The sequence below is a fragment of the Gallinula chloropus genome, assembly GCF_964237585.1.
Source record: "Gallinula chloropus genome assembly, chromosome: 1".
Taxonomy (NCBI): domain Eukaryota; kingdom Metazoa; phylum Chordata; class Aves; order Gruiformes; family Rallidae; genus Gallinula; species Gallinula chloropus.
In genome coordinates, this window is record NC_140085.1 from 51,277,861 (window position 1) to 51,303,962 (window position 26,102).

General features: G+C 41.7%; 1 protein-coding gene across 3 annotated transcripts in view; it reads right to left on the bottom strand.

The window, feature by feature from the left end:
- ABCD2 (ATP binding cassette subfamily D member 2) overlaps nt 1-26,102 on the bottom strand; it is a 48,637-nt gene that overhangs the window by 16,911 nt on the left and 5,624 nt on the right. For 2 of the 3 annotated variants that reach the window (XM_084276777.1, XM_084276776.1), the window contains exons 3-6: nt 24,400-24,521; nt 20,991-21,159; nt 16,086-16,180; nt 14,554-14,699 (exon numbers count right to left, since the gene is read on the bottom strand). In XM_084276777.1, the coding sequence (XP_084132903.1) occupies nt 14,554-14,699; nt 16,086-16,180; nt 20,991-21,159; nt 24,400-24,521 (532 nt within the window). The remainder of the gene's footprint in view (nt 1-14,553; nt 14,700-16,085; nt 16,181-20,990; nt 21,160-24,399; nt 24,522-26,102) is intronic. The other variant, XM_084276778.1, reaches the window with a different exon arrangement.

Here is a 26,102-nt window from a genome sequence, read left to right on the forward strand (position 1 = left end):
GTTCTGCTTCCTCCAGAGCCACTCATGTCCCCGAGGGGACACTCCTTCTTGCTTGGCATGAGACATCTCATTTGGGATCCCAACACTTGACAACAGAGAGGTACCTCTGTGGTTGGTTTATCCTTTCCAACCCAGACCATTCTATGATTCTATGATTTATTTTAGGGTGGGGATGAATTGCCTCCTGAAGGTGCCTTCTCCCTCCATGGGGGACAGAGCCCAGACAATTAATTTAGATAATAGACTTCCAAAGCACTAAAGTTAGATGAGATCTTGTCTAACTCACACTCTCACAATCTCCTATTAAACCAGATTTCTCTATCCTTAACTTGAATACAATAACCTCCTTACCTACCATGGGTACCACAAGTCAAACACATTAAAACCTGTTAAACATCAGATGTTATTGCAACTGAGGTTACGTGTGTGATGGCTAAACATTCAGTATGGGTAACTAGATACAGCAACAGTGACATTTTTTGCTTTGCCAGTAAACTACTTGTTCAAATACTGTTTTCATTCAAGTTCTAGCAGTTAAAACAACAAAGCCAATCTTTTTGTCCTGAAGTAACACTTGAGTTTAACTGGACTTAATTGATTTCTGATGGAGTTTTTCCTTTCAGTCAAAGTGTCTGGGTTCCAGTCTCAAAGAAAGAACTCTTACAGTCTCTGAAAGCAACTCCTTTGCTGTGCAGAGATCATGTTTTTGACAGCACTAGCTCTGCAATTGTTTTCCTCTCCTCTTGTCTCCTCTCCTCACCTTCCCTCTTTTTCCTTTCACTTTTCATAAACTGATCTTCTTTTTCAGTTAGTTTGATTGTTTTATTGCATCACCAATTTCTGCTTGGTGCACTTAGAACTACACTTAGCAGAGTTTTAACTTCATTCTGTCAGTGACAAGCCATCATCCCTTACGAAGGTGTATGGCTTCCCCCTTGCAGTGCAGGCTTTAAAGAAAAAGGACTGTGAAGACATCCTGCAACCTGAAGCCTGTGGTGTGGACAACTCCCTGGTGCCCCATTGACACTTGACATCATGTACAATGTTGGCAAAATACTAGAGAAATCATCTGGGGATGAAGGGCAAGTGTTGCTGATGATATGGTCTCTTTACTGCAGTAAGCTTTGGGGAGGGAGGAGGTGCTATGAAACATACTGGAGTACATGCCAGTCACTTCCCTGCCCAAATGGAGGGCTTACATGCTGGAGCTGTGAGGCAATAAGGAGAAACCTATAATGCCGATTCAAAGGGACTGTGGATTAGCACTGTAACCAGGCAGTACAGTTACAATCCAGTAATTCTCTGATGGCTTGAAGAGCAGAGGGCTTCACTCTTTTGGGCAGCAAATTCAGGGTGATGATTTGCTCTAGATGTCAAGAAATTTCTGTTCCAATATCAGAACAAGTCATGTCCACTTGAAATGTTTACAAATACCTTCTGAATGTACTCAAAGGTGTTTTCATCTTCCAGGCAAAACAAACTGTGCTGACAGAATTAATACCCTGTTCTGTCATCCATAGTATTACTTTAAAGATTTACAAAAACTAATTAATATGCACTTTGAGAGTCTGTAAAGCAATCTAAATGGTCAGAGCCTCAATTATAAGCACCCTGGAATAAAAGAGGGACCAAAATTATATCTTTTTAAGTGGCAGGCATCAGAACTTAAGGGATATTAGCCCAAGGTAAGTGCCCAAGGACCCACTGCCAGGAACAGTCTGAAGCTTACTTCACCTTTGTCGGCACACTTCCTCCATGAAAGGTCAAGTTTAAAAGTGTGTGGTTTGGGATTCTGGAACCCATCTGCACACCCCCAACTCAGCAATCGGGACCTGACGTGCCCTTCGCTGTCCGAGTGTGCTTGCAGTCATTACTGCACTATTACTCTCACAGATATACAAAGTTATGTGGGAAAATTATGTGTAATGCAACTGTTAAGTTTTGACTGACCCATCTTTTACGTTTCTGTCTCTGGCTGACACAATGCCTCTCTCACACACCCAAGTAGGAGAGAGAAAGGGGAACACTACTCCTGGGATTCTTCTTTTATGGATAAATTGCAGCTTGGTTTTCTAAAACAGATGAGGACGCCTTCAGAGCGCAATTCAGAGCACTTGCTTTGGCATCTGAAATAAAATGTCTTCCAAATTTAGGCACCTCTATTCAAGAAGATCATACTGGAGCCCAAGCTCTGACCATGGAGTCATCTTCCTAGGAAACTTGGAAGATTTTAAGAAGTCAGTGCTTGCACCAAAGAATCTCCAGTCCAGAAAGCCAAGGGCACAGCTCACATCTACAGCAGTGCCTAAATGTTGTCAAATTCCCCGGACAGAAAGTCTAGTACAGCATGGAATATGAAAGCAACAGTTTTAAGTCCAGCACAAGACACTGGCAGCTACTAGTGATGCAATCAAGGGGCTGTATGACAAAATAACAGTTAGAAAATCTCTTCCAAGAACTGGGTTCAGGATAAGTTCTTCTAAGCTTGCAGGGCATCCGATTCCCATTTTTCTAGGCTAGCATCCAGGCTTAAAGAGGAGTCAAAGGGAGAACACCCTCTAATCTTCCCACTTAAGTATGAAAACTGCTGTGAAGAGCAGGAATCATGTGTTTGTAGAGATAGCTATTGGAAAGAGCCTAATTATAAACTATACCAGTCAGAGTCCTCAACAAGAAGGAAGGAGACTTTAGTGCCAGGCCTCGGGCATTTATTTTTGTTACTCCTTTTTTTCTCCCCAGTGTTCTTTAATACAAAAAGCAGTAACTATCCTAATCCTTTAGTAGCCTTGTAATAACATGAAAGGGTGTTCTAATCTTATTTAGGTGCCTGCTCTCAACACAGGGCTTGTTATAGATAAAGGGGTTTAATGTTTAGCCCTCAGTTTGGCACCTAAACTTCAGTAAGAGGCAGGAGTTCATACATTCGTTTATATTTAGAGATTCCTATGGATTAACTCTAGGTGGCTCCCTTTACCTACTACACAAATATTTTTGTTAAATTTTCCAAAAGCCCTAAATCTCCTCCAGACTCTCTAGGGAGTCCACCTATATTTAGGAATTTCCATCACTTTGCTGTTGCGAAGATCCTAATTTTTAGGTGCTGCAATACCTCAGCAGGATTCACCTCAGCAGAACTCCAGCTCTTGCCATGCTCCTGATTCAGGCCCATGGGAAAAACTCCACGGCAAAGCTTGATCACCAGCGATGCTCAAGAAATGCCAACCTTGGCTACGGAAAGTGCTGCAGAAGTTGTCCACCTTGACTAGAGGTAGTTGATAGTGGATGTTGTCTACCTTGACTTCTGCAAGGCTTCTGACACTGTCTCCTATAACATCCTCAGAGGCAAGCTTTGGAAGCGTGGGTTAGATGAGTGGACAGTGAGGTAGTTTGAGAACTGGCTGAACGGCAGAGCTCAGAGGGTTGAGGTAAGCGGCACAGAGCCTAGCTGAAGGCCTGTGCCAGGAGTCAGTACTGGGCTCAGTCTTATTCAATCAATGATGGGGACAAGGGTACAGACTGTGCCCTCAGTGTCTGCTGATGATACAAAATGGGAAGAGTGGCTGATACACCAGAAAACTCTGCTGGCATTCGGTAAGACCTGGACAGGCTGAAGAGTTGGGTGGAGAGGAACCAAATGAAATTCAACAAGGGCAAGTGTAGGGGACTGGACCATCTCTCATATGAAGAAGGACTGATAGAGCTGGGTCTGTTTAGCCTGGAGAAGAGAAGACTGAGAGGGGATCTGATTGATACTTTAAAATATCAAAAGGGTATCTAGAGGAAGGGGCCAGACTCTTCTCAGTGGTGCCCAGAGACAGGATGAGGGGCAGTGGGCACAAACTGGAACACGGGAAGATCCATCTCAACATGAAGAAAAGCTTCTTCACTCTCCAGGTGCCAGAGCACTGGGACAGGCTGCCCAGAGATATTCTGGCATCTCCTTTTCTGGAGACATTGCAGACCTGCCCAGGCACAATCCTGTGCAATCTGCTCTAGGTGATCCTGCTTTAGCTGGGGAGTTGGACTAGATGATCTCCAGAGCTTCTTTCTGTGATTCCATGATCTAGATTCCTAATAGTTCTTTGATGGCATTAATAAAATAAATGAAAGAAACAGCAAACCCCCAATGACGGCATCACCATAACTTTGAGAAAATAAAATGTCTGAATTGAATGTGAATTAAGTTCTTTTTAAGCAGTGCTGTATCCACTACTCTCACACAGAAGTGGCACCCCAAAGAGTGAGAAAATAACAACAACAACAACAACAACAACAACAACAACAACAACAACAACAATAATAATAATAATAATAATAATAATAATAATAATATTTAGCAAAGTGTTAAAAAAGCAACAGACTCAGTTTATTGCACTGTATCTAGTTCAAGGGATTTCAGGGCCAGCTAAAGTTTCAGCAACCCTTCTAAAGATATAAATAATTGATGTCTCTTTAAAATACCCTACACTGAACTCTCCTCTCCACTCATACAGACCCAGCCATGAAGATCCTCTAAATATTTCAGATAGATCAGTTACCAGAGTGGAATGTAATCAGCTTATAGCCATTAACATAGTTAACAGGAAATGAAATGCGTGGTATGAAAGGCTGAATTCTCAATGCATATAATTAGAATCTGGTATCAAAGGCTGAAAAAAAAGAAAATCACACTAATCACCCTGTGGCTTTCTTTGCAAAGAAGCTATACACATCTCTGCAAGAAAATAATCTGGGAGAAGCCTTTAATTTAAAGTGCTATTCATCCTCAGGTTATCATCTCATGCCATAATTTACTTCTTTACCAGTTACAACAAAACCAGAATTGGTCAGATGGCACAGAAGTTTAAGGCAAATGATTCATGAAATCATCCATTTCAGCCCATTTGTATCTTGTGATAGGCAGAGACAACAGAATGAACACATATATAATTAAAAACAAAACCCAGACAATTTCTGCAAAATATGAGCAGCTAATGCAATCTGAAATAATTATACCTCCTGTGGTGAATCAAAGCAACCAGGCAGACAAATGCAGGAAAAATACTCTCCTTTTCTTAAACAACCAAGTTTTGCAGGCCCAGTCTTTTCATATCCCTGGCAGTCCTGATAATCAAAGGATTACTTAGATGGATGATCATGAAGATCAATGAATCAAACAACAAGCTGTTCTAGACAAGACTCTAGCTGTCAGCCCCACTGGGCATGCCCCAGCTTAAGAGGTATTACAGTGAGTAAGGCAGTTTTCTCTTTTAGAAAGATCCCAAATTATTCATGGTTTTGCAGATGAAAAGTGACACCTTACTTCACAGAGAAGAGGAAGTGTAGACAGTGAAGCCTCTAGAGCAGAGGCTGCTTTTGCTCTGGGCTTCTGCAGTGCTTAGTTGTCCAAGGTATTGTATCTTCCATGCACTGGGTTATGAATGTAAAAGTAATACTGGAGCAACAGTGAGTCTCCAGTGAAACACCCTGCCAGAATGTGAGGTCACACACTGCACTGACTTCCCTCTCTAATCCTCTGTGAAGCACTGGATTACACAGGACAGAACATGACGGTGCAGAATGCAGAGATGCACCATGTATATAGAGACATAGAACATGTATAGATACATGGAACACTATTAGAGACATTTTATAAGCATTCCAGGTACCTGAAGTGGCCACAGGGGAGCTGTAGTCATCTCTAGCAGAAACTAAAATTGATAGGATATAATTAATGCAAAGTATTAGGCAGATAAACAAGCCTGGAAAAGCCATCCCTCTTGGGAAAGACGGGCTCCCTTTTAAGGTAGGCCAGTGCACACATGCTGAACTGCAGGAGAAACCCCACCTGCTCCATGGTCCCATGAGACCATGCCATAAATAATGACTTGGGAACAAAGATCTGAAAATCCCAAGTTCTGGGGACTACTCAGCATTACCTGCAGAAGACACTCACCTCACCTAAAAGTTCCTCATTCAAGTCTGAGGTTGTCACCCCAAGCTCTCTTTGCAGGCAACAAAGTACTCTACTGAACTGGTACCTCCAGTGGGTCTCACGTGCCCTAGATATTTGTTCTAGGACATGGGATGAATGGCTGCAGTGGTCTGAACTGGAAAATTACTGTGTATCAAAGAGTTAGAGATCCTCAGAACAGTCGACCTGAGAGGGCACAGGCCTGTGCTACACTTTGCTGCACTGTGCTGGGCTGTGCTGCACATGTAACTTGGCCTTCAGGCCTGTGCTGTGCTGCACTTATCACTCAGCTGCAGGATAAACTTTGCTGACTAATCCTAACAGAGGAGCCTGCGAGCAGCTCCCACTTGGCACCAGCAGTGACACCACCCTGTGTGTCCTTGGCGTTATCTTGGAGCGAAGCAGCGTGTTCTCCTGCAAACATCCTTTCCTTTGACAGCAGAAATAATAACCAAAGGTGTTTACTTCCAAGACAATCCTACCAGGCCACTAAAGACTATAATGCCAGTGAACCTTAGCACGGATGGGATCAAGTGCAGCACGATGTGCTGTGACCAGAGGCCCATCTGATGTTGCACAATGCTGGGGTCCTAGCATCTGATGGGATTTAAGTGCCACAAAGATGATGAAGGGACAGAAGCATCTCTCCTGTGAGGAAAGGCTGAGGGAGCTGGGACTGTCCAGCCTCGAAAAAAGAGAAGGCTCAAGGGGGTGTCATCAATGTATGTAAGTACCTGAAGGGAGGGTGCAAAGAAAGTACAGCCAAGCTCTTTTTAATGGTGACCAGTAACAGGACCAGAGGCAATGGGCACAAACTGAAATAGGAAATGGCATCCAAGCACCAGAAAACAATTTTTCACTACGAGGGTGATCAAGTACTGGAACAATTTTCCCAGAGAGGTTGTGGAATCTCAAGCCTTGAAGATATTCAAAAGCCATCTGGCCATGGTCCTGGGCAAATAGCTCTACGTGGTCCTGCTTGAGCAAGGGGTTGGAACAGATGACCTCCAGAGGTCCCTTCCAACCTCAACCACTCTGTGATTTCATGATTATCTATGCTATCAACTTATTCCTTATCTCTAATAAGGGAATTTTAATCAATGAAGTGCAGACTTTGAATACCTTTCACACTGGCATCAGCAATGAACACTTTCACTGGTGCACTGCAACAGCAAATCACCCTCTGGAGGTAGGGCAGTTCACTCATTATAAAGCTCCAACAAGAATATCTAACTTCTAGCCACCTAACTGACCACAGATGAGTTGTACCTTTGCTGTCTGAGTTGATGGTTTATGTATGGCTTTAACTTGTTGGGGATTGAACTAATGTAATGTAATGGATGGCTAATAGTCTCTCTGGCAGGTGGGTGTTGCACCCAGTGAATACTCCATTGTCTCCAAGAAATGAAGAACAGAATCACTGTGCTGAATAAAACTTACATTTACCTTGGAATCCACAGTGAGTCGGAGCAGGGACAGATGGTGAGATCCTCAAGCTGTAGGCAGGCAGACAGGACTAGACCCTAAGAAATGTGTCTGAGCAAGCAGACAATGGAGAGGCTGGGAAAGGGCTGAAGGTCCAATTCACATTGGAGCTGGGCCACATTTTGGAGCCCAGGACAAAGGGGCAGGCAAAAGGCAAAACCAATAGTGCCTGGAAAGGACTACAACCTCTTCTTCAAGAGGAAGGTGTTGGCTATGTCTGCTGTCTGGGTATTTAAAAGCATAGGGCACTGTAATGAGAGTATGTGATTGCAAACAATAGTATGGAGGAGAGGAAAGGAGTTACTAGAGCTTTCAGCTGTCCTCCTCTCATAAAAGAGCATCCTTTCAATCTTTTCATATCAAGCTTTTTATGTCAGGAAGGTTTTGCAGTTTATTTCTCCCAGCACTTTCCAGTATTATGTCACCACGTTGCTCCTTAATGTGATCCACCTATGATATTTGAAGCATGCTTTTTGACATCCCTAAGTAAAACATTATTGACCTAGTAAACATTTGCCATCCTGTTCATCTGTCAAAGACACTTTGTTGCAGTCACAATGCATGGCATTAAGCTGGAGTAACTGCTCAAGCTGGACACAGTAATGGCATTTCTTTGCAGAACCTAGGTCATGTAAATGCAACCACCAGATTACTCCCTAACACGCAAGTTTGTTCATACCACTGCTAAGTTACACAGCAATCTCAACCTGTAGGTGAATTTATTCCCCTGGCATTGCCATCAAAACTGAATTTTAAAGGCAAGTGAGCTGTTGGTCTCAGCAAAATAAATCCAGCACAGATTAAATAGGTCCTATAAATACCAGCTGCATGCTCAGTTCTTATAATCTATTCAGTGACTTCATATTTATGAAATGCTTGTCAAGCTTAACCTGACAATGTACTTAAAAAAACACATTCAAACCCTGTTTTTTCCAGCTTTTACATGAAGTCATATAAACAGTCTGTCACATGTGTGGATGCCTGGAAAGGTGGTACAGTCAACGTGGAACTATTGATGCTGAACAAGGACTTTTGATATTCAAAATCCTATCAAAAGAAGCAAGTGGGGAGTGGAGGCATTGCAAGCTCATGCTGGCAAGAACATGGTGTCCAAAATACATTATGAAACACAGAGCAGCTGATTGCCAAAGATCATAGTAGAAATATCCCTGCAACTGGGCATCCTCACAGACAGAAATTTAGGTCTTTCGTAACAGTGAGGAAAACATCTCAAAAGAATGTAAATAGAGGAAGATTTCCATTTTAGTGACACCCACTTTTGTGCAGGAGCCAAAACAAGATTGTTGTGCTTGTTACTGAAGCAATACTCAAAACAGGAGGGATGCTGCTTTGATTACAAGAATGGATTTCACCTTTCAGTTGCATATGCAGTGTGGTATTTAATCACATATGCAGCTGACAACACTTTATATTATACCCCAGTGCGTATCATAATCCTCTGAAGGATCAAGTTCTTTTATGGATCACAAATAAAAGGGACTTGGCTTGCACCAAGTGAGCACACTGTGCCTTAAGCAAGATGTCTCCATGAGTCTGGAGAATGAAGTCTCTCCAGACATCTATGCAGCAAGAGGTAATAATAGAATCTCCTTCAACTGAAAAGTCCTCCACTAGGTAAGAGATGATACTGAAATCTCTGGTCCAAATCAAGCCTGGATTTCTCTGGTGATTCAAACTTGTCAACAAGTGTCTTCATTTGTATCAAGAGTGATACTGGCTTCTGTGCTTCAGACAGCTGCCCACTAGGAAACGCACTAGTCTTCATATGGAGTAAAAGCCGAGTATGTACCAATACATCTCAATTCCTCACACAAGTTTAGTCCTCTTGGTACCTCCCACAGCAAAAGTTTGCTCCAAACATGCCCCCAGTCTGAAGGTACTGAGGGATCAAAACCCCAGAGCACGCTGAAGTCCTTCACAAACGGTTTAGCTGTAGCCATTAAGACTGGTGTTGGATTTATGTAAATATATTTTAAATCCAATGCTGCAAGCTGACTAAAGACTTCAGTCTGGGATTTCTGCAACACTTTGCCTAGTAACAGAAAAGACTTGTAAGCTGTGCTTTAATTAGCTGACTCTTGCATTTGGCCAGTAAGGAAGGCATCTTGCATGGCTTGAGAGGGAGTAGCTAATCCATAAAGCTATTTTCCACCTCTGACTATTAGTGTAGGTGAATCTTGTCTACAATGTTCTACCAAGAGTTACTGCCATTACTTGTGATTGATCAGTCAGCACATAGACCTAATCAAAAACCTTAAAACTCTACAGCTGTAAAGTTCCTCTCTGGAAACAGCTCTCCCAGTGATCCTGGCAGGCAAAGCTTCAGCTAATCTACAGGACAGCAAGACAAGACCTTTTCTGTTCTAGGTGAGACAAGACTGGACTTCCTTCAATCAAGGAGGAGACATGAAATCATTTCTACATGAGTCACAGTAAGATAGGAAAAGCTTTGCCCTGGCTGAGAGGATAGCCTAACAGTCCTCTCAGATGTAAGGCCACACTTTTTTATGAACAGCAGAATACTGAGTTAACCTGTCTTGAATTGATCAATTTCAAAAAAGAAGACAGAAAGTAGCAGCCAATTTGTTAAAGCAAACCTGTGTCAACATAGCATACATAACTGAAGTATGCTGTGCTATGTTTCATGTTAACACTATCCACCACAGACCTTGTTCTCAGCTGTCAGATAAGTGGTGAACTCTGGAAAGGAGCACCATGAACTTGATAACAGTATGTACAACAGATAGATGCAGTGTGGAAGAGAGCAGATATCTATATAGCATGACATGAAGTGATGGCAAAGTACTGAAGGAACAAGGCAGTGTGGCAGTGTACTGTGAGCAAAATGCTGAAGGGCAACGACAATCGCTAGTGCGGTGTTGGCATGTGCAGTCACAGTACAGGTCACCCCCACTGAAGGGATCACAGTTAAAGACACAGCAGTATGAGCTGACAAGAAATTAGGATGTGCAAAATGCAATATATCATAGAGGCATCCAAGCCAATCTAAATCAGCCAACAGAACTCACACGGGCGTATTTGCCTGGTGCTGGTGGTCTCATCAACACACGTGTGCTGCACCAGGAAGACTCCAGTCACGGCAGGAGGTTACGGAACCAACAGGGACCGCGTGAGACATTCCTCCATGCAAATGAGACAGCAAGACACAGCTGGCAGAAAAGGGTGAATAATTTATACCAATAACCCAGTGGTGATTACAGTTCTACTCCAGCTTCACGGTGCAGAGATATTGAGGAATATTGCTGTGGTGTTGCCAAGGCAACCTGCGAGTACGTAGGTGTGTGATTCTGCTGGCGTTTGGATCAAACGAGGGAGAGCTAAGGGAACGAGAGCCAACATGGGCAGCCTCTGTGCTTCCTGACAACTGAAAAAGCTGAGGCTTTTAGTTGCAGGGCAAGGAGAGCTGGAGTGTGAGGAAGAATTGTATGCAGGAGCTCACTAATTCCACAGAGATGAAGTCTCCTCCCATGTTTAAGGCCCACAGAGGAACAGTGCAGGCTGGAGAGATCAGCCTACATTCAGGTACACTGCTGATAGGCTGTGAAAGGACTGACTGCTGCTTTAATTCCTTAAGTGCTACATACACACCCTGTGGTCCTATCTTCAGCATTGGTCCTTATGCTACCCACTACATACTTTTGTTATTATTCCTTAAAATTATTTTGAATCCTGATTTGAATCCTGATTCTTTACCAACTAGAGCACCCACAAGCACTCATTTTTCATTCACACTACCTTCTTCACCAGTTACCAGAGGAATGCAAAGAGGTCGTCAACTCACGTGATTTTTACTTTGCAAAAGAGGGACAGAGAAGTAGAAGGGCAAGAGCACAAACTCTGCCAGTTACTGAGGCTCCAATGAGATGTGACAACTTGCTGAGCCATGACCAGTTCCGAGCGCTGATCCATCCCTGAAAACAAGCTGCTTTTGGCACCGATATAATGCTGGGCTGCTTAAAGTCTCCCTTCTCTTCTGCCCACCCTCCTGTTTTACAGGCTTGTCACAGCCAGTGCCAGAGCCACACTCACAGGAATCCCTGGGCTTCTGTCTCCCTGCCCCCCAAAGGGCAGTCTGTCCTGTGAGTATCCACCAGAGCTGTGACTGGTTAAGGACAAATCTCACAGTGATTCCCAGAATCTTAAAAAAGCAGTATAATGATGCTAAGCAATCTAAAAAGATAAAAAGATAGGGACTCTTAAGGCTCTGTTTTAAAGCCTACATAATGCTAAGTGTAGCTAACTACAAAGTGTTTGCAGCGCTGATGCAATTTGGGGTATACAATGAGATGATTCATTTTTTAATAAATAATACTTCTGTGTGTAGCTTTTGAACTCAGCAGAGACAGATGATTTCCCACTCAATGCTGGAATACTAAGCTGGAACATTACAAGCAGAGACAAAGAAATAATCTTTTCAGTGAGCTTCTGTTTACTGTGAAATACTTTGTTACTAAGTAGTAGTCACTGTATTCTCCACCATTCACCATATGCAGATGAGGTTCCTACAACCCACTGAGAGGCGCAGAGAGGCTGATGCAGAATTAAACTCAGCCACTGGCAGGCAGGAGAAAGCTCCTTCAGGGCTCAATGGTAACTGTGTCCCTCTCATGGGGAAACATCTCCCATGTGCTTAGACCAGAGATGTAATGTCTACCCACCAGACAAGGCTGAATCCAGGTGATACCATCCTACCACCTCCCACGTCCTCTCAGTCCCAAACACAAATATTCCCTAAGGCCATGCTGAAATACATAGATGATGAAAGGTAAGCAGGGCACTATTTTTCTCCCAGTCTGAAATTTTAGAATGGTGTCTAAAAGATAAACAAATAGGAGGCAATCCTGACTGAGCAGTAATTTGCAGGAGGTTAATAAGCAAAACGGTTACACCCGCAGGACCTTCCAAAACAAGCTGCTATGATTTCAGGATTTCAGAACACTTTACAAATCACTACAGAAATTCCAAATCTAGTCTAGAGCCAGGGACAGACAAAAAACCCAAATGAATGCATAATTTGTTTGGGCCATAAATAAGTGAACTGTTAAAATACTCAGAAATGGAACACAGGTGGGAAAAAAAAAAGAAGTCAATCCATGCAAGAGCCCTAAAAATCCAGCAGATCTGTTGCAAATCTGTCCCAGAGCTGTGCAAACTTCAAGACTGAATCTCCTTTAAGTCATTCTTAGTGTCACAGATATTCATCCAAGACTATAAGCCCAAAGAACAAATGTGCTGGACAAAAAAGCAACTCAGGATCCTCAAGGACACCCTAGCATATAAGTCTGATTGATTTTTGTCCTCTATCAACTCCTGCCACATTCACCCCCAAATCCCTACATGACTCAGTCACACATTCCCTTTCCAAGACACTTATGAGTGACACATCACACTTCTAAGCCTACAGAACCTATACTGACACAGCTGAACTGTCCTCCAAAGCGGACTTCAAAATCTTCAAGCTGTAGAGCTTCCGCAGAAGAGCACTCTCTGTCACTCACTGTTGCCCCCTTTACCCAGACACTGCTCTGTCCCTTGGGAAGTACCTCTGGACTGCCTAAAAACCCTTCCAGGAGCACAAAGATCACAGAGCCACAGAACCAAGCCATGCCAATGTTGCTTAGATGTCCCAAAGACATCATGGCAGCACCCTTTCCCCTGGTTGATGCTATTAGGATGGACTACATATGAGTGATACCTTCAAGGCACACTGAGAAGATAGTATGCCAATCCCTACATGGTTTTGGTCCCAGAGGGCTGCAGAGACACTGGTTGAATCTCCTGTTGTGACCAAAGCCGAAGACCAAATATATTACAAAGACCAAATATACTGCACAGAAGACCTGCTGGACAGACTCACAGCTTAGGGGAAAGAAGCAACCAAGAACTGCATTTATGGAAATGAAACCCCAGCAGATGTGATTGAACCCCCTCAACCAGCACCTTGGTGAATCTGCCTGAATGCAATGTGAGTCTGTTTGCTTTCACAGTAGGAAGGGGACATAAGTAAAAGGGAAGGGCTGTAGGCAAGCCAGCTTCAAATGCTGATCTGAGAAGGGGCTGAGATGACACAAAGAACAGAAGTGGCTGAAACTTAAGATGTCCTGCAAGGAAAAAAAAAATCAGAAATGCTTTTCTTCTGCTTAAGAATAAAACTGATTTTAAGAATGTCCCACACAGTGGGAATTCTGATATATTGTTTTGAAAAAACAATTAATAAAGTGTTTTGCACCAAATTGCTGAATGAAACCCTCAAGTGGCTCAGAAAAATGACAATAGATAGCAATATATTATACATATGTTTGAAAAAAAAATAGATAAATGTTCTTTGTTACCTTCACCTACAGCAAGGAAAATCTGCTCATCAGTTAATTTTTTCCATTCAGCTTAATAGCCTGAACTTTTTAAACAAGACTACAAACTGTACCATGAATACTTCTATTGCCCATGGGAAGAAATGAACTACAGAAAGCAATCAAAGATTCTCAGTGTTTGATTTTGCTTTTGCAAAACAACCTAGTTAGAAGTCTCTAAGGAGATATTCTAGAATCAACTGCATTAAATTATATTCTGAGAGTCCAACAGCAAGTTAGAATACAAACGAAGCATGAAAAAGCCCTGTTTCCCCTAATGAGATGAAGACATTTCTGGTTTTGTAGTGTAAAAGCTGAAGTTTTGATGTTTCTGAAAATTATTTTGAGCAGTTCAACATTTAGAAACCGAAACACTCTCATTTGCTCTGATGTTTGCTTTCAAAGTGAAATCAGAATTAAGATCTATTAAATCTATTTCAAATTTCTTTCCAATTTTGTTAGTTTGTTCCCATGTTCCCAATCATTCATGACTTTAACCATCCAGAGAGCATAGGCTCCATCACAAGGGTATGTGAGCCCTTCCCAACAGCTGAAGATTTGCATCACCACTGAGAAGGGATTTTTTTAAGCACTCTCCTCACAGGTGAGGTGGTGCCTTACTACCTTTTAACCTGGCTGTATATATCACAGACCAAAAATGAGAAAACAGGGTCAAAATTAATGTAATCAGAACGAAGGTTTCACCTTGAGCAGAACACCTACCTTTGTGGTATATAAAACATGTGCTGTGGAGGGGGTTTGTAGAGAACTCCTTCGTACACAGGCCACAGACCACTTAAAATTCTGAAAAGCGAACTTTTTCCACAGCCATTGGGTCCAGTGATGAGAAGATTCATCCCCTCCTCGACCTGTAACAGCAATGAAAATGCAAAGGTTATTACTACGCAGTGTGTATGGCCCAAGACAGTCTCAGAGCCCTAGAGGGAGTTACATGAGCACTTATATCAAATTATCTACCCATTTCATTGATTACTCACATATATTTATGCAACTATTTGGGATCCAGTGGCATTAGATACAGTATCTGGGCTGAAATAATGAAAACAATTTCTATAATGCCTGAGTGTTTCCAAATCACAGTGCCAGCACACCACAGCCAGAATCAATTATTTTAATGCAGGTTAGGTCCCAATGTGTTAACTGCATACAGAACAGTGCTGTGCTCAGCAGTGACATTAACCTAAGCTCTGGGAGCCTGATCAAATGATTTGGAAGACTTGCTTCACATTGCCCTTTCCTGCTTAATTACCAGTATCATTTTGGGTGTGATGTACTTGGTTTGGTTCATTTGGATATTGCCCTGTGTGTATATAGTGTACATTTCTGTGTAATCACAATGTCACTGTCTATCCTTTACATAAATATATTGACTATGTTGTATTTTCCATAATTTTTGTCTCCTGAGCCAAATGAAATTATAACTGTCTCCATGACCATAAAGTTGTAATTTCACAAATCTGAAATTCCTACACTGAAGCAAGTTTTGCCATAGACCCTGTTCTCCTAGTTGGTAATTCCTACCAAAAGGTGAAAAGAGGAACACCCTGCTTTAGCTAAATTAAAGGACATGCTGGGATTATTCATGCTGGTGTTCTGGTAACTTCATATATATTTTTAAAAATAATATCTACAGTAGAATCTGTGTAATAACATCTGTGCTGGTTGCACCTGTGCCAGGATATTATCTGCATAACATCTGTGCTGGATGCATCTGCACCAGGTTGTCCATTAAAATTGTGAGCAGGTACAGAGAAGTGTCTGGAATAGCTTTTTAAAAACAATGCAAGTTTTGAGCGAGTAAAGGCTCCACAGTTGGGCTTGTGAACTGTGCTGTCAAATATCAGTTAATGCTGCTCTTTGTGGTGATCAAGAACTACTACAGATTCAATATTTTCACTGTTGCTGTGATCCCAGACTTTTAAAAGGAGCTTATGTGAATCAAGCACCCCAATTTCATTGCAGTTAAGTCAAGATGGATGCAGACTCCCATATGCACCTTTGAAAATCTCAGGACTTTTATTTTGCCTGGCAACAGCACCAGAAATCCTCTCTTCTCTTTCTTTGACCAGGATAAACTACATATATCTGCCTCTATTGAACTACTATGCCTACCTTTCTGGACTTTCCCTTTTATCCACATGCTCCTCCAAGTACTTAACATAAGGTACATGAATTCTGTGCTGTTTATGTTAATGTGATGGCAACAATCAGAAGATTCTTGGATATCATCTTACTTTGAAGTTTAGCCTGGAAACCACCACATCGCCATTCGGAGTAATTATAGGAACATTTTCACAAATAATTCCATGATCAACATCAATAACTTTCCCTGGAAAGGAAAAAAAAAGAAAAAGAAATAAAATAAGGAATAATAATTAGAGTCTGTGAAACCTTCCATTAAGTAATGAGATGTGACAGTCTCTGTGCTGGGCTAAGAACTATACATTGGTGAATTTCAAACAGCCTATCCATGTGGTCCAGGTTCCCCTAGTGGAAACTGGGATAATAAATCTCAGTGAGTCAGAAAGACACTGCCAACAGCAGCCAAGAATGTGCAATGAATCCTAAATTTGATCACAAATAGAATGCACGATATGCATCATAAATATCTAGTGCACTATAAGGACATGTCTACTCATAATCTAGCTGTATTTACTATAGTGGGTTTTTTAAGTAGGTGGTCAGTATCAGCCAGGAAAAAACTTCAAGGAGAGCCTTAGCCACCAGCAGCCCAGTTTAGCTTCTCTGAGGACTGAATTAGAAAATGGCATCTGTTTTCACTACCAGCTATGAAGCACGGGGCCCAGTTCAGTCTCCTGCAGCAACGAGAGCGAAGGAGAAAGCATTCAGTGGCTTGCTTCCATCTCAGTGGCTTGCTTCCATCTCTTTTTGAAGCCACAGCCATGGCAAACGTGCCCTGTAAGTATTTGTGGACACCCATCTAACATTTCACTCCAGGGGCTACGCTTACTAGTTGGATTTTGGGCTAATTTAAATATACAGTCTCAGCCTGACATTTGGATACTCTGTAACACAACTTTGAAACAAATTCTTCTGGAAACAGTAAAAAAAAAAAGATAGTAAATGAAAGGAACCCTTAACTCCTCAGTTGCCTGTTAATGAGCTTCTCTAACAGAACTCCAACAGCGGGGCTCCTAGGCAAGTATCAGAAAGTACATTTACAGACAAGATGCAAAGGAAAGAGATTTCCCTTTGTATTAGAAGCCTGATTATTTTACAACTTAGGCTAATCTAAAAAAAATAGGAACTAAGGAAAAGTTGAGTTTATTATAAAAGAATTTAGTAGTATTTCCTTCACTTAAAGTTAATCTACACTTCCCAGTACGAGTTTCTCTGCTGATTTGCTTCAGACTTTGCCAAACTATAAAAACTTGGGCAAAACTTTCTGTGCCATGTTTCAGCCTGAGGTTTTTTACTTTTTTTCCCCTGAAAAAAAGTTTTCAATGAAGCAGTTCTGTGGTGTCCAACAAGATGTTATGGAAAATGAAAGTGCTCTGCTGTTAAACAGAATGATTGCAGCCTTCTCATCACACTGAGACTCTACTGACTTCAGAGTCCTACAAAGGCACCTGATAATGTCACTGGGAGGTCAACCACACCACACCAGGTATTTGTTTCTGATGGATTCACAAAAACACTAACAAATTTGGCTAAGACATACTCCTGTCAAAAAGGGTCATGTCACTCCATCCACATGAGTACTTGTGAAGGACTTGGCATTCACCTGACTAAGTCTCCACAAAAAATTATCCTTCACCATATCAAGCAAATTCTGCAAAAATCATTCATACTTTTGAAGCACTTGGATACAGTGGAGAAATTCTAGTTTAAATATATCTATGACAAAAAATAGTAAGCTAAGTAAGATCACAGAATCATTAAGGTTGGAGAAAGCCTTCAAGATCATCTAGTCCAACATCCCCCTACCACCTATACTACTTACCAAAGCATGTCCCTCAGTACCTCATCCAAACTTTCCTTAGAAACACTCTGAGGGACAGTGACTCCACCATCTCCCTGGGGAACCCATTCCAATGACCAACCACTCCTTCTGAGAAGAAATTTCTCCTAATTTCTAACCTGAATCTTCTTTGGCACAACCTGCAGCCATTTGCTCTTGTCCTATCGCTACTTATCTGTGAGAATAGGCTGATCCTCACCTCACCACAACCTCCTTTCAGGTTCCCTCAGCTGCTTCTCATCAGATCTGTGTTCCAGCCCCTTCACCAGCCTAGTTGCCCTTCTCTGGACACGCTCCAGGGCCTTGATGTCTTTCTTGTAGTGAGGGGCCCAGAACTGAACACAGCACTTGAGGTGTGACCTCACCAGAGCTGAGTACAGGGGGAAGATCACCTCCCTGGTCGTGCTGACTATGCTATTCCTGATACAAGCCAGGATGCCATTGACCTTCTTGGCCACCTGGGCACACAGCTGGCTCCTGTTTAGGAGAATGTCAACCAACACCCCCAGATCCTTTTCCTCTGTGCAGCTTTCCAGCCACCCTGCCCCAAGCCTGTAGCTCTGCATGTGGTTGTTAAGACCAAAGTGCAGGACCCAACACTTTGCCATGTTGAACTTCATCCCACTGGTCTCAGCCCATCGATTCAACCTGTCCAGGTCCCTCTGGAGGGTCTTCCTACCCTCCAGCATAAACAAGCTTAATAGTAATTTTCTGACTTTGCTGTATTTGCAGGTTAAAACATGCTTTTTAAAGCATAATTATGTGTAATCAGAAATGCAAATTTGACAGTATTTGTACAAGATGTACAAAATTATATTTCAACTTTAAAATTCTGAATTATTAGATCCACTATGTATATGGCAATAATAATATCTGTTAAAAATATTCTAATAGTTTTCATACTGAGGTTTTAATTATCAAGTGCTCCCTCAGGAAGTCTGCAGATGACACCGAGTTGGGTGGCAGCATTGATCTGGTGGAGCATATGAAGGCTCTACAGAGGCATCTGGACAGGCTGGATCGGTGAGCCAAGGCCAATTGCGTGTGGTTCAACAAGGCTCAGTGCCAGGTCCTGCACTTGGGTCACAACTCCTGGGTCACAATGCTACAGGCTTGGGAAAGAGTGGCTGGAAAGCTGCCCTGTGGAAAAGAATCTGGGGTTGTTGGTTAACATACAGCTGAATATGGAAAGGAGGTTGTAGCCAGGTGTGTATTGGTGTCTTCTCCTAAGTAACAAGCAATGGGACAAGAGAACAGCCTCAAGTTTGCACCAGGGAAGACCCAGATGGGATGCTGGGGAAAATTTCTTCACCAAAAGGGTCATCAAGCACTAGAACAGGCTGCCCAGGGAAGTAATGAGTCACCATCCCTGGTACTTAAAAAACATATAGATGTGGCACACAGGAACATGGTTTAGTGGTGGACTTGGCAGTGGTAGGTTAATGGTTGAATCTGATGCTCTTAAAGGTCTTTTCCAACCTAAACTACTCTACAATTCTGTATTTTCACAATGATCTTACCAACAACTTAAATGCAAGGCACAAACCAGACATCCTTTTGTTAGATAAACTTATATGGGATGATTCAAAAGGAAATATGCAGTATGTATTCAAAGAGTCTTTAGGGAAGCTGAACAGTGAGGTTTTTCTTTTCTAACAATGCAGACACATACACGTATGTGAGCACGTGCACTTTTATCCACACACAAATCCACTCTGCAGGGATTTCTGAATTATCCAGCCCCAAAGGAGGAAAATCAGTATTACAATGGGACTTGTCATAAAATGCGTGGAGCCTGTGGCCTAGATTCATCTGGCCTAAATTCTACTTAAGTCCTTGTGCACAATCTTTGGCATTGGCTAGGTGCCTCTGAGAGCCTATAACCACTCAGGAACAAATGCTAGTCACTGTGATGTAGGAGGAATTCAGGCTGGATGAAATGTGCTACTGTGGTGGAATCAAACCTTGGGAAAAGGCTGCAGAGAAAAAAGGAGTGTGGCATAAGACCAAAAGGGAACATAAACACCATGCTTTCATGTCTTAACTGTATTTGGGTTTGTTTTCAAAACACAGTTATCTAAAAAAGACCTCCAAAATTCCTCATTTTCTCCACAAACTACAAGCCTTTTCTCTTGCACATGACAAAATGTAACAGTTCTGAAATGCCATTTCCTTTGTCAGTCAAATATTAAGAAGATTTAGAAGACTAAGACGTCAGCTATTTCCACAGCTCTCCACCATGCTGCATCAGACTGTTTGTTATGAAGAACCTTGTCAGAGGACCTTTGAGAAATCTGTGCTGAAGGGCAGCACTGTTGAAATCATTGAAAGAGGTTATTTCAGGAAGAGCACTGTGGTGCCTTCAACTCTAATGAGGCTTAAGTTTTCAGAGGCTGAAGGGAGGGAACAAGGCTTTTCAACAGCACAGAGGGGAGAAGCGCAAGGGGTCTGTTGGGAAAACTGGGAAAAGCTCATTGCAAAAGCTGCCTGTCAGTACCTCAGAGAGAAGCTGGATGCAAGAGGAAGAGAGAGGTCACACATAATGGAGCACATCAAGCAATAATGTTTTGAGGAGGGTGGAGACAGAAGGATAGCAGTGCCAGAAAGGTACAGTAAAAGGATGGGAGGGATAAGGTATATACCGATCAGATCATTTGGGAGGTGAGGGGAAAGGGTAGGGTTGTCAGCCCATTTTCAGTTGAAAATTCCCACTAAATCATGGAAAGAAATGAGCACAGGCTCATTGGAGATGTTGAAAACAAAGTAGCATTTTCTCCACCACAGAATAATGTGGTGTTTGAAGATGAGAATGTTACAGTCTTAGCTCTCTGAAAAAAATAAAGTGTCTGAGGAAAGCTGGCACTGTCCATGTAAGAATAACAATACCACCACCATACAGTTGAAATGTCTTTTGCATTGAAAATTTTCACAGAAAACATTTGAGCAAGTTTGTGTATTAGAAAAGAACTGAATATGCAGAGAGTTACAAAATAGCATGAGTTCAAAATGGAAGGCAACATGGTCTCAGGGGTATTAAGGCTCAGAGGCTGATATGTCCTGGAAACAAAACCTCTGTTCACCTCCTGTCCCACTGCAATGCCCGCCCCCCCCCCCCCTCCCCACTCCAGGGAAGTACATACAAATATGAATTAATTACCTTTGATTTCTAAGGGCCCATTGATGTGTAATTCTGCTTTATCTTCGTTCTTGCTGTTGTTTTCAGACTCTTGAATAACAGCAGCTCTTTTGTAGATGCCTCTCTTCACTTCATCGAAGACCGAAAACATGTTGTAGACACGGGCGGTGTAGCCTGCTAGCTCAGTAACCTGAGGAACAACAAACACCTCACTTCAGTCACACTTCACAAATTCTTTCAATGAAATATTTGGCCAAGGATTCATGGAAAAACATTACCACCTATTCTGAGTCAGTGCTTCTCAAATATTAACTCTGAAAGGATCAATGATGCAGCCTATCAATTTTCATTCCTTGAGACTCTGTGCTAACTCATATGCCACCCACAGCTCCTACCAGCCAGCACACAGAGATGGTTTGAGGGGGACAGATTTCAGCCAAATGTAAGCTATGAGAGCTGCAGTATATGAGGAGGTGGCAGGGACTGCTCTTTTCCAGCAGAGTCTTCAACCAGCAGAGATAGCTACTACCATATCTGAAAAATAGAGAGCCTATCATACAAGAGAAAAAGAAAATCTCTGCATTTCCCAGCAGAAGAAAGGTCCAGAGAATTGAGAAAAATTGGAATCTATAATTATTGATGTTTTCATCCCTGTATTACTGAAAACTCCTGTGGGGCAGGTGTGCTTTTCTGTGTAAAAGAGACAGCACCAGGGCATCCTGATCTAAAATACTGTACAAAAAAGAAATTACTCTTCCATGAACTGCATGCTGAAGTACCAGAGCTAAATCCGATACCTTGGATTACAACTGGGCATTTTTAAGATGGTGAGGTCTCTTAAAAGAATTTCTCCTGCTTTTGGTCCTTTTGTCACAATACCTATGTGATGAAGATAGAAACAACAGATCTCTGGACTTAATTTTCTACTTATGGGCTGCAACACCACCAAGAGCTCCCAAGAGCCTTCATCTGTTAAGTGGATCAAGACCAGGTTGGATGGAGCTTTGGGCAACCTGTTGTGGTGGAGGGTGTCCCTGCCCATGCCAGGAAGGTTGGAACTAGATGATCCTTGATGTCCCTACCAACCCAAACAAGTCTGTGATTCCATGATTTTTTGCTGGTAGAAAAGTTAAACCCGGGTATCTTATTTTAAATGTTTTAGTAGATGGTTTTAAAGGAATTATTTTTGATACTAAATGGAGAGGGAAAGACAAGAACAGCAAGAAAATAAGTTCAAGATTACAAAATAACTAGCTTGCTGTGTTTAAGCACATACATCTCATTATAGTGTTCACCTGCTATGAGTGTACATTATTCCAATATAAAATCCTCTATAAATGTCACTGTTTGTACCAGATTCAGAGGCAAGGGCTAATTCTGGCCACAAGGCCATCACTCCACCAGAGTCTAACAAGTATAGAACTTGGAAAAGGGGAGACCTTATCACTGCCTACAGCTCCCTGGAGGGTGGCTGTAGAGAGGTGAGTGATGGTCTCTTCAGCCAGGTGACAGGAGATAGGACAAGGGGAAATGGCACTAAGCTGCACCAGAGCAGGTTCAGATTAAATGTTAGGAAAAATCAGGGCCTGGAACAGGCTGCCCAGGGAAGTGGTTGAGTCACCTTCCCTGGATGTGTTTAAAAAAAGGGTTGATGAGGTACTTAGGGATATGGTTTAGCATAGGACAGGAACAGTGGGACTTGATGATCTTAAAGGTCTTGTCCAACCTTGTGATCCTGTGAAAAACTCAGTTTAAAAAGATTAATCCCTCAATGTTTCAACTCCATCAGCTGTACGTTGTTTTGCACTATCAGGAACTGCATTAACTGCTGTGAAGAGCATTGGGCTAACAGCAGGTGAGGCAGCACACAGGAGCTTTAACATCATTATCCACACCAGAATCTTTCCAGCTATTTCAGCAGGAGCTTGTGCCAGGACTGGGCACTCCATACAGTGTCCACAGTGGCATCTGATGGAGAGAATCCTGCACACGAAGAACAAAACTTTTAGCAACTGTGTCCCAGAATAAATATAACCTACAGTAAGTTTCTGAACCATGACCCTACAAATTTGTAAAATGCAAAATACTGCAATCTAAACTATTGGTCTGCAAAGAAGAGTTGGACCCACCTCATCTGCGTGCTGAATTACATTGGCTAGAAAGAGAAGGCTTCGGTGAATCAGGCAAGCAAGGACTAGAACTTCACTGCCACTCTGAAACTGCCTGAATCATGAAATGGGAATGACAATGTGGTTGAAGTACTGCAGTGTCTCTTGAAGAGAAGTATAAATGTAAAATGAAGATGGAAATTCATAGAACTGGCCTTTGATCTCATGCTGTCTGGATTAAAATCTCACCATGCTATAAACAAAGAGAGTTTGTTCAATTATATTGTGTGGGTATTTTTGTTTCCAAAAAATAAAACCACAATGTTTGTAAGTCCCCATGTACATTACATAAATTACTTGAATACTGAAAATAAAACAGAAATGACATCACTGCATAATAGGTTATCTGGCAGTATCTTTGGATTAGAGGCCAAGCTGGGGAACACCTAAAGGACCATAGGCCAAAATCACAGTCCATTAGAAGAACTCTTTCTGAAAGAAGCACAGACTCTGGTCCATATCTGAAGGCGCCAAACTACCCCTCCTCCTCCAATTTGCAAAGCTGTAGCTATTATGGCTGAGCACCAGGTAATGGAAGCCATAGTCTGTGATGAGCTCCCCAGCGAACGTGTGTCTCCTCGCACTGCACTGGGAAGAAGGATCCTCACCAAAGGCATGAGGAAAATCCAATTAAACTAAGGCAGAACCAACACTCAGGATTTCTTGAGAAGAATAACAGTGCTGCCTTGCTTCTTTTGCTTAAAAGCCAGCACCTGAAGAAATCCCAACTCTACTGGAATCTGGGTAAGGACCTGAAACAACATCTCCAATTTTACAGATGAACATCCTCTACTTCCAGACTATCTGCTGTCCCAAGGTGGATTTTTCTCTGCTTTGCAAAATTAATTACAATTTAACAGGTTCACAAGACACGAAAAGAACCCTACAGCTTAGCCAGGAAATTCAATTCTCTTTTTATTTTATGAAAAATGTGACATTTCCAACAGATGAGTCCAATACACTGGAGACAGATGACCTGAATTCAGGTCTGTGCTCCAAAGAGAGGGGGAATTTGAACCTTTATCACACACATTCCAGGAACTTCTATTGCTTTCTGATGGCACCTGAACACAGGTATTAAAAATTATATTTACAAGTTGCACCACACTGGCAGCGGTGCACTTTAGACTCTCTGCGGACTTAACTCTGAAGATCAAACTATCAGTTCAAAGACCTCTGTGGATTTGGTTGCAATAGAACTTGCCTTAAAAAATTCCACACTTTTTCTTTTTGACATTCTGTGCATGACTAATGTACAGTACCTCTTTGTATGAAGACATAATCCTTTCAATAGCATCCGCTCCAGAGATCAGCAGGTTTCGTGATGTAGTAAAAGCTTCTGTTCTTTCACTAACCATTGCCTGCTTCTGGCCATCTTCCAATTCTAAAAGTAGAAAAAAAAAGGTTTCATGTTAAAACATCCTTCTGAAAGTTATCTTTCCAAATTAAGATATGATAAGAATGTGAACTGTTACAGATTAGCTTTTAAAATAAAATAAATTAAAAAAAGTTAACCCTGAAAAGACAACTTTCCAAATACAACTGATGAATGTAACTAGCACAGGTAGCTTGGTAACAAAAAATAAGTGCAACAAAGAACGTGGAATTCAACTGGTTATACAAATTTTCCTATTTTATATAGTATTTGTCTACATAAATAATTTTCCTTGTTACCTATCATTATTCAACCTATTTTTTTCAAAACATGAAAAAAGTTAAATCTAAGTAATGATCTGAAAGAGGTTATTCATGGCATTGTTACTACTTTTGCAATCATTCTGTTTCAGCCTTACTTATTTCCTGACTTCATGTAAAAGGAAACATTCCTATTGATGGAATTTTGGCAACATGATTGTATTTCTACAAGCCAGCAGTAAGCTCTTTTATTAGCAAAGGCATGGCTTAAGTAGGATACCTCACTGACAACACAGCTTCTGCTGTCAGCCGACTCCAGAGCAAAGTTGTAATGCTTTGTTTACAACGCTGTGCCCCATTAGCAATAAAACTCTTGCTCCAAAGAAAGAGGTTGCCTCTCTTGTAAGAACATGCCAACAGCAACAGGCAAGGAGGAAACAGCAGCAGAAACTATAGAAGGTATGTGAGAAATAAATATGTTTATATTTAAAGTATCTACATATACTCTAGTTGCCTTGTGACCTACAGATTTACAGCATTGTCAGCTCTCAGTGTTTGCTTCTTGAAGGAATGCAGATTTAGAAAGAAGTGGCCTAATTTTTTAAGGGCTGGATGTTGTTTCAATGTGAATAGTTGCATCTACAAAAGACAACAACGTGTAGTAAACCACTCTTAAAGATTTTTTCAAGAAAAGTCTCCAGGGTTTTCTGCATTACAGAATGTTATATATCTCTTTATATATAAACTCTGCGGCAGAACGTGGTCGGGATATTTTCTTTTTCTGAATGTTTGTAAAGTTGGGGGGTTTTAAGTTTGTTTTTAAAGCTAAGCTGCTGCTAGGTATGATCATAGGCTAGGCATGATAATAGGTGGATCCATTGTGGCAACTCCCATATTAGCAATTGTTATGAACATCCCCCGTGATGTCTGCACAGTGCTTGTGGTCAAGAAAATTTAGGAGGAATTTCCTGCAGGTATGATGTGACTGTAAATTTTATGGGCTAAGTCAAGCAATGCAAGGGTATAACAAACAATTTTATTGGTTTTTTAACCTGGTAACTGTCCCACCTCCCTGACAAGATCAGATTCTAGAAATCTGGTGTCTGGAATCCACACACAGTACCAAAGCCAGGTGTATCTTTCTGTCTTTATCAGTTAAATCTAAATGTTAGTTTGTTTTTTCATTTACACATCCATAAAGGTATCCCTACATAATTACATCTGAATCTCTGAAATACACTCTGGATAATTTAGAAAAACCTTTTTTAAAAATTATTACCTCATAATTATGTATGTGTACACACACACACACACACACACACACACACAC